Here is a 15338-nt window from a genome sequence, read left to right on the forward strand (position 1 = left end):
TGTTTAATTCTCTGTGATTTCGTTTGTTTCCCTAAGTTGAGAAATTGATTGAAACCCTAAATTGAAATTGGAATGGAAAATTGATTTTGAAATTTATTGAAACTGAAAAGAAATCAGAAATTGAATCGGAAATCATAAAATGATGTTAGCGAAATCGAACCTGGAAGTTTTCTTTTCTAACTTAGAAATGAAATAGATATAGGCAACCTGCTTGAGTTCAATAACTGAGGCCAGAGAAGTGACAAACAGTTTTCCTGACGGCGGAGGGAGAACTGCGCTTTGAGTGAGATGGTGTGGTTTCTAGGTTTTTCTTTCATTGTTCGCTTTCTCTATTTATTTTTTTTTTTTTTGGCGTTTTGGAAAAGGGGAAAAAAAGGAAAAAGTGGGAAAAAAAATAAAATGAAAATAAAAGGCGCCAGAGGAAAAAAGTAGAGCGGGAGTGGAAAAAATTACATCAATTTATAGGTTTTAGAATTCCCAAATATAAAGGAAAATTTATTAAGCTAGTACAGCGCGCTGGTCATTTTGTAGTATACTCGGGGGTTTGTAAACCCCCCACTTAATAGCCGCAACTAAAAAGCAAATTTTTTTTGTAGTGATTTGTTTTATTTTTGGCAAAATAATATAAATATTTTGTTTAAAAATTTAACAATTTATATGTCCATTAAATTATAAAAAGATTTCAATTTTAATTATGATTATACCATATTTTTCCGTATCAAATTTTTCACTTTATAACAGTCAAATTCATATACCATTATCATAAGCTAATAGGATTTTCAAAACAATAAAACAAAAAATAAAAATTGATTTAGATACTTTGTTTTAACTTTTTTTTTAGCATAACAAAATATAAAAAATAAAAAACTTAAAACAAATTAAAGTATCTAAATCCTCCTGGACTTAAAATTTGTTGCCTGAAAAATTTGAGCAGATAGTTGACTACACGTCGTCAAATATTTTGACTATCAAGTAACTTAGTGTTGGTTTAAGGGTTTTGTGTTAGAAACTTCAATTCTTTTGATTACTTTAAACCTTCTTTAATTTCATGTGATTTACTTTCGGCATAAGTTTAGATCTTAGAACCCCAAATAAGCTTGAGATATTTTCTAAAACTTTTCTTCATATACATATGATTACAATAATTGGTTCATACTTCACATTCGTGTCGAATTAATTAAACATTCACTTATTTTTTTTTTTATAAGTAAAGGATGGAACTATTAAGGAGTACATCAAGGGGTACTCAATTTCTTATAATTCACAATTAAACATCCTTAAAATCTACTGAGACATTTTAAGGGATTATTACACCAATCAAAAAACGTAAAATTACAAAGACGACCTGCTCTACCCGATAATCAATACCAAGAGATATTTCTAATATGATCAAACAGACCCTGAAAACATTCACTTATAATTGATTTTGGTTTTCCCTCTATAATTTTTTTTCTTCAATTTCACTTTTGTTAATATGACACGTCTTTTGACATCTGATTATACTAAGTAGATAATATGACACGTCGTGTCAACAATTTTAATGATTTGACATTTTTTAAAATATTTAACTTAACAAGTTTTGAACGAGTTTTGATTTGTCCCATGCCTTTTGCGCAAGTTCTGATTTTCGCCTCCGTAAAATACCTCCAAATATGACGAGAGACTGAAAACAACGATTCATCAAACTACACCGGTGGAATTGCAAAAAACTTATACAGGGAATAACTAAAACCCACCCAAATAACAAGAGGCAAAAGTACTATAATCCTAAAAAAATTAATACTTGTTTTTACAATAAGTTGGAGATTGAACCTAGAACTCATAACGTGCTACCCAATTCCTTCACCACTAGACCAAACTTAGTGGCTTCAAAAAAATTAATACTTGTTATTAGTTTGAATATTGCACTAATAAATTATTCGTTCATTTTAAATTTTTAACAATACGGAGTACTCAATAAAATTTTCACGAACGGCGAACTAAAGATTTTCATTCTTTAAAAAACTTCATAGAAGCATAAAGTCAATTATGGTTTAATTTAGGCTAACTTGGATAATTGGTCCCTTAACTTATTTATTAGTCATATTGGTCTCTTAAATTATTGCTACAAATTGGTCCTTTAATTAATTTATTTATTAGTTTCTTATTGGTTCTTAATTAACGTTACAAACTAACTCTTAACTTTAATTTTGTTTGTCAAATTGGTCTTTTTCATTAGTATTTCTAAAAAAACGATAACGTAAAAAAATGGCTATTGACATGTTTTCCTTTTTAACATATCACTCATGTCAGCGTGGTTTTTTTTTTTTTTGATAATCATGTCAGCGTGTTATGTGGCCACATCAGTAGTCAAGTAAGTAGAGGTAATACTTTTTGAAAAACACTAACAGAAAAGACCAATATAATAAAGGGTTATGCTAACATGTGCCCTAAGGGCACATTTTAAGGTGCATTTAATTAACCAATATTTCATTTTATTTACTTTAAAAATAGCAATAATCAATTTTATTAATTAAAAGATATGGTTCACTATATTTATTACCAATTTAAAAAAATTGCATAGGCAAAATATGATACTTGCCAAATACTTGATCTATGATCACGCGATTGGTCAAATATTTTTTGCTGCGAAGCTTTTTTTTTTCAAACTTTTTTTTAAGATGAAAAAAAAATTAAATTATAGTAAGTATTATAAAATTCTAAAACATATTAGCAATTCAAAAGCTAAAATAGTACACTAACAATCGTTACCATTACAACATAATATTATAATACTCAGTTTGTTCACCGAAAAAAAAAAACAAAAATCACAAGTTGGCATAAATCAAGTATTACCAGGAGTACTATAAGTCTGATTGTTAACAAACCAACAAAAAATTAGATGCATATAATTATGGTCGTATTACCAATCACGTGATCATAAATCAAATTTGGCAGCATATCATATTTTGTCTTTCCAATTCTCTTAAATAGATAATAAATATAGTGAACTATATCTTTTAATTAATAAAGTTAATTATTACTATTTTTGAAGTAAATTAAATGAGATATTAGTTAATTAAATGTACTTTAAAATATGCCCTTAGGGCACATGTTAGCATTTGCCTATAACGGAACATGTTAAGGAAGTAAAAATAGAAATTTTTAAATGTTAATTTGTGTATTTTAACTTTTGAAACATTAAATTTTTTATATCATTAAATATTAATTTTCTATTTTGATATATCTTAACATGTGCTCTAAGAAGTACACATGTTAAAAAGACCCTTTAACCTTTAATTATTAATGAACATCTTAATAGGAATCTCGTCCGCTTCTCTCTACTCTCTAGCAAAGACATCTTCAATCGATTTTTCAAATATTGTCCTTTATATTTCTAGATTTTTCAAACAGGATTACATATTATCATTTATATTTCTAAAATCCCCTTTTTCTGCTCTTGCCGATTTCATCGTTAGTGACATAAGGCAATTTTGGTCGATCAATGTGAATATTTTATTAAGGATGTAGTATTTCTTTTTTAATATTTATTTTTAAGAAAATCTAAAGCTGTTGGTAAAGGCAAATAAGCTTATGTGCGTGCAGGGGCGATTATGCCGCCAGGCATGCCCAGCACGTGCCTGGGCTCCCAATTATATAATTTTTTTTTTAGGGTTCTTACTTTAATCTGAAAATTCGAATGTTTGAGGTAGAATTAATAAAATTTAAGTGCATATTCATAATCTTCATGAAATTCTGAGCAAAATGGTATATTTACTTGTCCAGTTTGGTGCAAGAATGAAAAATATCGTTTTTTTATTTTGGTCTAGAGGTTGAAGATGATGAACAGTAGTTTTTAAGGTTATTTTAATAAAAGCCTATATATAAGGCTTAAATGCAGTTTTACCCCCCCTATTTTGAAAAATGCGGAATTTTACCCCCCCTATTTTAAAATGCGGAATTTTACCCCCCCTATTTTATAATTTGTTGGATTTTGCCCCCCACCAAAATTTTGCACAAAATCTGCTTCTGAGCCTCAAGTTCAAAGCTACGCACATAACTCAATTTGGATCAATAATTCACCAAACTGGTACCGAAACGACCGCAATCGAGTTAGTTTTTCACAGAATCAAACTCCACTAAATTTGGAGTTACAGAGAGAGATTAATTACTGTTTTAGTGAAGGTCTGTTCAAATTAATTATCGTATGAAACTACTACTGGTATTCTCGTCATTCCTCTCACCCTGTAGCTCATTTTTTAATACTATTTACATGTATGGAAATCTAACTAAATTACCCTTGTTGGCATTTCAATTTCGTCGAATTTGGAGTTACGATGTGTTCGGTAGACGATGTTGAATTTGAAGATCACAAGTAGATTTCTGCAGAATTAATAATTGGACAGACCTTCACTAAAACTGTAATTAATCTCTCTCTATAACTCCAAATTTAGTGGGGTTTGATTCTGTGGAAAGCTAACTCGATTACGGTCATTTCGGTAGCCATTTGGTGAATTATGGATCCAAATTGAGTTGTATGCGAAGCTTTGAAGTTGTGACTCGAAAGCAGATTTTTTGTAGAATTTTGGGGACATACCTTCACTAAAACGGTAATTAATCTCTCTTTGTAACTCCAAATTCAGTGGGGTTTGATTATGTGGAAATATAACTCGATTACGGTCATTTCGGTAGCCGTTTGGTGAATTATGGATCCAAATTGAGTTGTATGCGAAGCTTTGAAGTTGTGACTCGAAAGCAAATTTTTTGCAGAATTTTGGGGGACATACCTTCACTAAAACGGTAATTAATCTCTCTTTGTAACTCCAAATTCAGTGGGGTTTGATTATGTGGAAAGATAACTCGATTACGGTCATTTCGGTATCCTTTTGGTAAATTATTGATCAAAATTGAGTTGTGTACGAAGCTTTAAAGTTGTGACTCGAAAGCAGAATTTTAGGGGGGGCAAAATCCAACAAATTATAAAACAGGGGGGGTAAAAGTCCGCGTTTTAAAACAGGGGGGGTAAAATTCCGATCTAATCAAAACAGGGGGGGCAAAACTGCATTTAAGCCCTATATATAATAAGGAAGCATGATTTTAAACAGAATGCGTAATTTGGCCCAGTGGCACTGTGATTTGTTTCTCACATGGGGGACTTGTGTTCAACTCCTACCTCACTCATTTATTTTCTTTCCTTTTTTGTTTTTATTTTCTTTATTTGTTTATGACTATCAAATATTTAGATTAATTCCTTAAAATTAATTATTTTTATTATAATTTCAGTATATAAATAATATATATTTTATTAGTTAGAAACGGTCCGATCCGGTTGAATTCCGATCGGAAAACTTTAAACCAATAAACATTCATACATTTGTGGTTAAAATTGTGCTCAGGTTTAATATTATTCCTGGAATCGCCACTGTGTGCGTGTGTTTGTCAAATTTCGCACATGAAATTTTCATTCTATATAACAACGCTGTAATTTTTAATATATTGCATATATTTGGTCTAAAATATGTGCCTATCAATAGAACTTTAATTTTTCAAAAATTAAAATTATAAATTAGATCAACCAAAAACTATTTTTAGCTAAACTACATATCAGATTATGTTATATATATTTTTTAAAAAAATCATTCAAACTTTTTATAAATAAAAAATCATCCAAACCAAACCACCTACAAAAATATCCAAATCTACCACAAACAGTCATACATGCATACTTTGTTCCATGTCTGTTTTCTCCTGTTTTTCTGGTTGCAAAACTCTAAAGCTTGATGAAATGTCCACGTGTCGTATTAATTAGTAGTTCTCAACTTCTCATTGCACTTTCACACAGACCGCACACTTTGTTTCTCAAGTCGGCAAGTCTTTGTCATTTTAGGTTTTGTTTACTAGTTGATTATTAGAGAAGAAATAAAAGAATGACTTAATTTTCTTTTTTTAAATTAAAAATACTATAATTTAAATGATTTAAGTTTGATTGAGTTGTGATCATTTATTATGTTTTTTACTCATAAACATAAAATGTAGAAAAATTCGACTTATTTCAGATGAAATATTTTTTTATCAAACTTTACTCATCTAAACCTAATTTTAAATTATCAAGACTCTTTCTCTAAAAGCTGATCTAAAACCTCAAAACAAATATCCGTTTGTTGTATGTTATCTTACTAACCGACTATCCCATTCTTTCTTTTTTTTTATCATAATATTAATACGAAGTTTATACAATCACTAGCGATAATTAATCTTCGTTATAAACCTGTGAGCACACAACTGTCCCATTCTATAGGTTAAATTGCATACAAAGGTCTTAAAGATGCTAGCTATTATGCTATTTTTAGCATTTCTTTATCATTAATTATTATACGGCTCTCTCCTTTCCCATTAATAGTGTATGATATGATGAAAAACCTATTTTGCCCTTCTTCTAAATACTTAGAAAATCTAACCATGCTTTATTTATAATTTTTCTTTTGACAAAAAATAAATAAATTCTCTTCTCAATAAAAAGAAAAAACAACTACTACACACACATAATTGTGAAATTTTAAGTACAATTTCAAATAAAAGTGTTTAATCTATTAATATTCATATTTATCAACAGAACTAGAACTTACAAACTCTATTTCAATATTTTACTCTTGAAAAACGTCTTGTGAGAAAATTAAGTTGACTTAATTTATATCTAAATGATGTACTTAAGTTTAAAAAAAAAAGTTAACTTAAAGATTATATTAATCTATACATAAAAAATTAATAAGTCGCTTTATAATTAAAATATATTTGTCTTAAATAAGTTAGTCGTTTTATAGTGTTAATGTTCTTTTTCTATATTGTACTATCTATAACCAACAAGCCTTTGTGGATTTGTATTAATTTTTTTTAGAGGAAAACAACAATTATTTATTAAAGTTATCCATTTAATATAAAATGCACTAATTCTAATACAAACATATTATTTTGAACTTTTTAATATGTGCATGATAAATAATTTTTATTCTATACTAGCGAGCATGCAACTTGTGTCTAACTTATGTAAAAAAAAATATATGTCTTATGTTATAGTCAGTTTGTTAATAAAAAAAATTTGCTGCTAAAAAATATGTACATTATATTATGGTGAATTTGTTAATAAATTTTTTTTGTTGCTACTAAAAAAATCAAGGATATTATTGGTATTATGAAAAGTCCACACTAAAATTCATGGGCCCGTTTAGTGCGCAGGATAGGATAGTGACAGGCAGGGACGGACCTACATGTAAGTCAGAGTGTGCACTTGCACACACTGAAATTTTCACATTTACATGTAACACTCTATTATATTCTGCACTTGCACCCCCTGAATATTTTAGTTTGCACCTTATCCAATGATTTTTCATCTAAGCCCATTGAAATCCCCATTGAAATCTTACCTCTTCTCACGGCAACAGCCCAATTAGCCGAACTACACAACAATTGAACCCATCTTGCTTTTTCTTCTTTTTTTAAATTTTTTTTTCATCAATCGTTATTGTTATTAATGAATATTTTATGTTTTCTCATACATAAATACCAAAATGGGACAACATGTGGATCCAACGATGTCCCATAAATACCGGTTACCATTATGCCAAGTACGGTTGGGAACGAGTCTGGCCTACGATTTTTTTTCAGGCCTGAGTCTGGCCTGTGGCCTATCAAATGTTTTTTTTTTGTCTGGCCTGAGCCTTTTAAAAGTCTGGCCTGGCCTTGTAGCCTGTTTAAAAGTCTGTGTTACATTAAAGCTTTTCTATATAGTCTTTTTAAATAGGCTAAACAGGCCTTAAAAAGTTCACATTTAAATTTTTATAATTTCTACAACATTAAGAAAAAGCTAATAATATGATTAACACAATAATTAAAAACTAATAAAATAACAAATACGATTACGAAAAGTCGCAATAATTAAAAGCTAATAATATTTATATAAATAATATTTTTTTATAAGATATAAATAATAATATTATATAAATAATAATTATTATAAACAGGCCGGCCTATCAGGCTTCGTAGGCCTTTTTAGAAGCCTAAGCCTGGCCTATTTATGTAAACAGGCCGTTTTCAAAGCCTAAGCCTGACATTTTTAATAACCAGGCCAGGTCAGGCCAGGCTTATACAGGCCAGGCCGAAGGCCCCTGTAGGCCGCCTGTCCTATTCCCAACCCTAATGCCAAGTAAAAGTCAGGTATATTTTTTGCAAAGTTAATATATATAACAAATTAATTCCTATTTTTATTATTAATTATTATTATTTAAAATAACAGTATATATATTATATAAATTATGAATTACGTTAAAAAGTTTGCACCCACTGATCCAGGGTCCTAGATCCGTCACTGGTGACAGGATATGATATACAACAGGATAGTGATAGGATAGGACATCAGCAGAATAACAGTTATCCTCAGTTATCCTATCCTGTGTTTGGTGCACACAGGATAACAAACATGATAACTATTATATCATATTTTTAATACATATTTGTTCATACCAATATGATAAGATACATAACATATTTAAATGACAAAATTACCCTCGTAAAACAATTGTTATTTGTTAAAAATTATATTGTAATACTTTGAATTTTATAAATAAAAATATAAATAAGTAATTGTACAAAAAGAAAAAGTAATCAAATAACTTTAAATTTTAAATACAAATCATGAGAAAATAAACAAATTAAGTTTTTTATATGAATCATGATCAAATAAATAACTCAATTATACATGTTAGATAAGCTAAATAAATATATGATATATGTAAATAATAAAATTACCTTTGTAAAAAAATTATATTTAAGTTGTTATTAAATTTAAATTAATATTCTTATTTTGCAATTTTTTAATAATTATTTTAATTTAAAATATTGTAATTTTAGGAGAATTTTGATTTTTTAGATTATATAAATTACAAAATTACCCTTGTGAGAAAATCACATATATATTTAAAAATTAATTATTTTATTATTAATTTACTATCAAATTATTTTATTAATTTTCAATTTTTTATTTTAAAATATATTTTATAGAATAAATCAACGATTTTTTTTTTTTATCCTATCCTGCTGGTAACCCAGCTCAAATTCAGGATAAGGATTTTAACTAGAGAAACATGATAAGATAAGTTTCAAGATTAACTTATCATATCCTGTTATGTCACCAAACACTGGATTGAGACAGGATATGATATAGTTATCCTATCTTGTCTCTTATCCTGTGCACCAAACGGGCCCTTAAAGGATAAGAATGTCTTTTGATCACAAGCACACGCTCTTCTCGTTTCACAACAACGTTTACGTATCCTTCTCATTTTCTCAAAAGAGATCTCAACCGTTTTTGTTTCTTAGGACACAAACAATAAAATCTCAGTCGTTCGTAATTGCGTCTTGCTGGAGTCTTACAAACCCACCGCTTCCTTGTTTCTCTCCCTCATCTCTCTCAATAAATCTCTCCCTTCCTCTCTCATCATTCTCACAACAAAAAAATGGCGTCTCTCTCAAACCTCATGAAAATTCTCCACACAAACACCCTTCCAATCACACCTCTCAACTCCATCCCTTCAATTTCCCCACCGTCCATCACAGTCTGCTTCCGAAACAAACATTTCGGAAGACGGATTGTGTTGGGCGATGGTTTGAAGCGGATGGTGTTTGTTCATGCGAATATTAGTGATGATGAGTGGGGTACAGATAAGGATGAGAATTCGGCTGGCGTGGCGGTTGCAGAGGCGATATTGCCGGAGAAATTGACTGATAGTGAGACTGAGAAACTGAAAAAGACTTTGGTTGATTCGTTTTATGGGACTGATCGTGGACTTAAGGCGACGAGTGAAACGAGAGCTGAGATTGTTGAGCTTATTACTCAGCTTGAGGCTAAGAATCCGACCCCTGCTTCTGCTGATGCTTTAACTCTGCTTAATGGAAAATGGATTCTCGCGTAAGTGAATTTGTTTTGAGCTTATGACTTATTTTACTAGTTTATACTTTATTTTTCAGAAGTTATTTCAATTAGCGTTTATAGTTTATAGCTTATCATTTTTTCTTCTATTTTTGCCAGATGAAAGAGTGTGGATATAAGTTATAGTTGACAACGGTTAAATTTATAATAGATGAATTTATAGTTGATAGTAGATAAAATAATTTTTTTTTTCTTCTAATTAATAGGAAATAGGAAAATTGAGAGAAAATTTGATAAGATACACTATTTCTTGCAATAAAAAAATGTGTATTTTATCAAATATGTGTATTTTAATCTTATAAATGTATAAGATATATAAGCTCAAAAACTGATATCATAAAAGACAAATACTATATAAATAAAGAAGGTAAGGACTAAGGAACATATTTAGTCTGTAAAAAGTGTTCATGTGTGTCTCCGTGACCGTAGCTCGGTTGGTAGGACATTGTATGTCGTATGCAGAGACTAATATTCGAACCCATCCAAACTAAGGCTTATAATAGTGCTATTTAACAAATAATGGTAGTGTATAGTCTGTTGTTTTGCAACTAACAAACTCATGGTTGGATTTATGGTTTCCACAGGTATACATCATTTGCAGGTTTATTTCCATTGTTGTCAAGTGGACTATTACCATTACTCAAGGTTGAAGAAATATCTCAGACTATTGACTCTGAAAGTTTAACAGTCCAAAACTCTGTTCTCTTTGCTGGTCCATTGAGTACCACCTCCATCAGTACAAATGCCAAATTCGAAGTTCGAAGTCCTAATCGTCTGCAGGTTCGCCCTCGCTCCTTCTTCTTTTCTGTTATTTTTTCCTTGACCCTCCGGTTATGAGAGAAATGAGTATGATAATTCAGACTTCAGTCGAGATATAAATCATTCCAATCAAGGATTGGATTGTTATTCTACTCCCTCACGTCTTATATATAAAGCAAAAGTTCACTTTTTAGATTCATTCAATAACTAATCTATCTGGTCTATATTATAGGTCGGATACATTAGTTATTGAATAAAACTAAAAAGCGAACTTTTAAGTATCAGTTGCATAACTTATGTTAGTATTATGGACACTGATCAATTGAATTTAAGCATATCATCATGATTTAAGCCATTGGTCTTATCTTGCATATGCTATTCAGATCAAGTTTGAGGAAGGTATCATAGGAACTCCACAACTAACAGACTCATTAGAGATACCAGAAAATGTGGAATTTCTTGGACAAAATGTTGATCTCACACCTTTCAAAGGCATACTTACTTCTGTCCAAAACACTGCTTCATCAGTTGTGAAAACAATTTCCAATCAGCCTCCATTGAAGATTCCAATTTCCAGCAGCAATGCTGAATCATGGTTGCTTACTACATATCTTGATGCTGAACTACGTATCTCAAGGGGTGATGGTGGTAGTGTGTTTGTTCTGATCAAGGAAGGAAGCTCTCTTTTGACAAATTAAATAAATTATATTGGTTTACTATTTTGGTCATTACTAGTAGTATATGTAATAAAATGTCCAATTATTTTCTTGATATTTATAAGTAAATAAATAAGATACATTGTATTATATTTAATATTTTGGGAATTGTACTCTAAAGTCCCAAAGAGAAATAGAGGAGGAATAATGAGAAGAGAAGAATATAGAGACAAATATAGTTTGTCGGACGAGATACAAGCCTTACCCAAAATCATTATAGCTTAAGTTGAAATGCACAGAAAGCCAATGTTGAAAATGAATTAGACTGCAAGTGTCTCATCAAAGGATCTAAGGCGAAAACATGCATGTCTCCACATAATACTTATACTTATTTCTGTAAGCGGGGATTTATGTGGAGATTGTTCCGTTTGGGGTTTGATCTGTGGAAATTTTTCCTACCGGGCCGGGGATGGGAGGAGAAAGTTCCTCCAAGAAAGGTTGGGGGTGGAGACGAGATTTTTATCCTCCGTTATGTGAAGACTTCGTCTCCGAACAGTTTATTAAAATAATATTTTTATATATAGTATTTATTTATATTTTCAAACAATATGTGTAAAAATTTTATTTATTTGTGATGTTTATTGTTGTCACAAAACTCACAATAATGTATTTATTTTTTTTATTAAACTTTAATTTTTTTTACAATTAATTTGATTGAAAATAATAAAAAAGTTGATATTTTTTAATGTTGATAGCCCCTGCGGAAATTATGGGATCCGCGGATAAGGAAATTACAAATTTAAAAATGAAGATGAGAATGTAGAACATTTTAAATTTTGAAGAGAGTGAAAAAAAATACCTTCATTCTATTGACATTCATGGTACTGCCACCAACATGTGTTTTTTATACAATGGAGGTCATTAGGCCAAATTACAACGGAACTCTACGACTAAAATAAACTCGAGCACAATCTTGCTATAAGAGGTTTATACAAACTGGTGGAGGATTATCGAACATATGAATACTCGTAGGTAAAGTTAACGCGTGGTTTGTAAGTCACCTGGTTTACTTGCCTATAAATATGTTGTAGGGATACTTCTCACTCCTGCATCTTAAGGCGATTGATGTTGGAAACAATAAACGCACAAGGATGATTTGGAAGACAACTCTTATCAATCAATAAGATTGATAGCAACATCCGAATCTGACTCCACACAAACTCTCTGGTATCCCTTTTCCATGACACCTTGGAGGGCTGATAGTATACCCCAAAGCTTCGTCATTAGTGTTGAACCACTTTTGATTTTACGCGAGAAACCGCAAAACCATGCACCCGAGTCATCTCTAAAAACTTCACCATAACCTGCTTGATGATTTAGAGAAATTAACGCCCCCCATCCCTGTCTTGATGATTTAGGAGGTTTTGAACTTGCATTGCAAGTAGCAACAGACTGCCCGTTAAAGATTTTACCCTCAAAGACATAATGATTCCTATGTATCCATATACACCAAACTATGCTTCCAAACAACAAGTGTCTTTAGAATCACACCCGACACCTCGAATTAGAGCTTTGGATTAACTTTATCATCTGCTTAATTAATAAAAAGAATCTTGTATTCTAGGCAAGAACATTACTTTAAATATAAGCTACAAAGAGGCACAAACATATATAGGTTTAAAATTGAATATTTGCTAATTTGGGCTTATCAATTAACTTCACGTAGGGGACCTAACTTGGGCTTGGACTATTCTGTTTTTAACTAAAGACAAAGATAATTGTTCTTTAAGCCCCCGCATTGTTCCCATACCTCCAAAAACTCGAAAACACTCCTAATTTTGGACCCAGTTTGATTTGTATTGTACAATCTGAAATTTCCTTCCTTCCCTTATTTACATATTGGTTTCGGTTTCTCCATAATGTAGGGGTGTACATGGGTTGGGCAAACCTGGTCGACCCGGTCAAACCCACTCAATCCAACCCAAAAAAGTGGGTTGGGTCGGGCAAGTGGGTGAATATGGATTTCAAAAATGAAAAACCCATTAAAAAAATTGGGTTTCGGGTAAAACCGGACCCAACCCAAAAAACTCACTAACCCACTAGTGCTATGTTTTTTGAAATTTTTTTATGAAAATACTAAAGATTTTTTCATTTGATTATTAAATATTTTTATATTGAAAATAAGTTATACTATTTTTTACGAAAATATAAAAAGATTGAATAATTTTTATGAACAAATATAATAATTTTTCGCATTATTTTTTTAAAATTTTAAAAAATTGAATAATTTTCATAAACAAATATAGTGATTCATGGTTTAGTCATTTGATATTAAAAAAAACAAAAAAATCATTTGGATAACACGCTATCCAACCCGTAAATTAGTAGATTTACACAAAAAAATGGGTGATTATTTTTTATAGTGAAAAAAAGTTACCCTATTTTTCAAGAAAATATATTGATTGAGTTATTTTTTATGAGAAAAATATTATGATTCAACATTTAGATATTTAATATAAAAAAAAATAGAAAAATAATTTGGGTAACCCACAACCCAACCCAATCCAACCCGGAAATTAGTGGATTTACCCAACCCGGCCCAATGTTATAACGGGTGGTTATTTTACTAAACCCAACCCGGAGTACCATATGTGGTTTGAGTTTTGGTTTTGGCCAAACCCAACTCAATCCAGCCCACGTACACCCCTACCATAATGCTTCTATTTGCATATTTAATTAACTATGACTTTAACTAAATGGTGGTAGTGTGTTTGTTCGGGTCATATATATAATTTATTTTGAAAATAAGGCTTACTACTTTCACAAATAAGTCCACAAAATATTTGTTTGCGCTTCTTGCTGTTAGGTGAATGAAAATTGTGAATTCACCTACCAATTACCAAGTTAGGTGAAATATTGAAATGAGAGAAAGTATTTTCTTTGTCGAGTAGTTTAATGGTTAGAAATTCATCTATTGAGGTGAATAAATGAGAGATCCATACATTGCATATAAAATGCAAAATATCCATACCAATTGAATTATGTTCACGGAAAGAGATAAAATTTTTCTTACTTGTGTGAAACATAAGACCACTTTCATAATACTAACAACAACAATTATAATTTTAAATACACATTTTATTAATTTTTTTTGTCGAATTAATTATTTATCTACCTCTTAAAAAAATTAATCATTTAACTAGAAAAAATGTCTAATACAATTAAAGTATTAAACCAACTTTCATTCTTAATTCACTTCTGTTACATATGCTCAAACACAGCGAAAAAAATAATATTTAATTATTATAATTTAAATTATTTATATTTGAAATAACTTCTTGTATAAAAATAGTTTTTTAACAGAGTATAAAATAGTTTTTGTATTAGATTAAAAAAAAAAAAGATCAAAACTTACTTCAAGAATAAAAACATTCAAATACAAATCACCTCACTTCAAAATTTTCAATTTTAACAAAATCAAATAAATTCATTTAGTATAACAATTTTAACCGAGACAAAACACTTTGTTGGTTTTATGGTACCAATTTTGTGTTTTATAAATTTATTTTTTTTTGTATTAATTTATTGTTTGACCGCAAGGTAAGTAAAATCTGATAAAAAATATTTTTATCAAAAAACTCGACTTGAATTCTTTCAAATAATTCGTGTTTAAGAGGAACTCATTAATCACGTTAGCTCAATATTTTGGTTATTATAGAATGTATCAAATGAAGACATTTAAACAATTCTTAATAAAAAATAAAAAGTAATTTCTTAACAAAAAAGTTAAAAAGTAGTAATTTCCATATAAAAGTAATAATTTTATTTGATTTTCTTAGAATCAATCAACATCCAAAAAAAGAATTGTCAAGGTAAAGACTCTTTTTGAAATTGACAATAATAGTAAGCTAAAAAATCGGCGGGTCGGAATATTCGGGTTCGGAAAGTGTTATTGGTACCCT

General features: G+C 30.0%; 1 protein-coding gene across 1 annotated transcript; it reads left to right on the plus strand.

Annotated features, from left to right (window-relative positions):
• The first annotated feature begins 9337 nt into the window (after positions 1-9337).
• Positions 9338-11535, plus strand: LOC123898843 (plastid-lipid-associated protein, chloroplastic-like). Its single transcript, XM_045949866.1, has 3 exons — positions 9338-9940; positions 10546-10741; positions 11104-11535. Exons 1-3 carry the CDS (start codon positions 9489-9491, stop codon positions 11416-11418), a joined length of 963 nt encoding a protein of 320 aa, XP_045805822.1. The 5' UTR covers positions 9338-9488; the 3' UTR covers positions 11419-11535.
• Positions 11536-15338: the final 3803 nt, after the last annotated feature.

Source organism: Trifolium pratense, linkage group LG7 (genome assembly GCF_020283565.1).
Source record: "Trifolium pratense cultivar HEN17-A07 linkage group LG7, ARS_RC_1.1, whole genome shotgun sequence".
Taxonomy (NCBI): domain Eukaryota; kingdom Viridiplantae; phylum Streptophyta; class Magnoliopsida; order Fabales; family Fabaceae; genus Trifolium; species Trifolium pratense.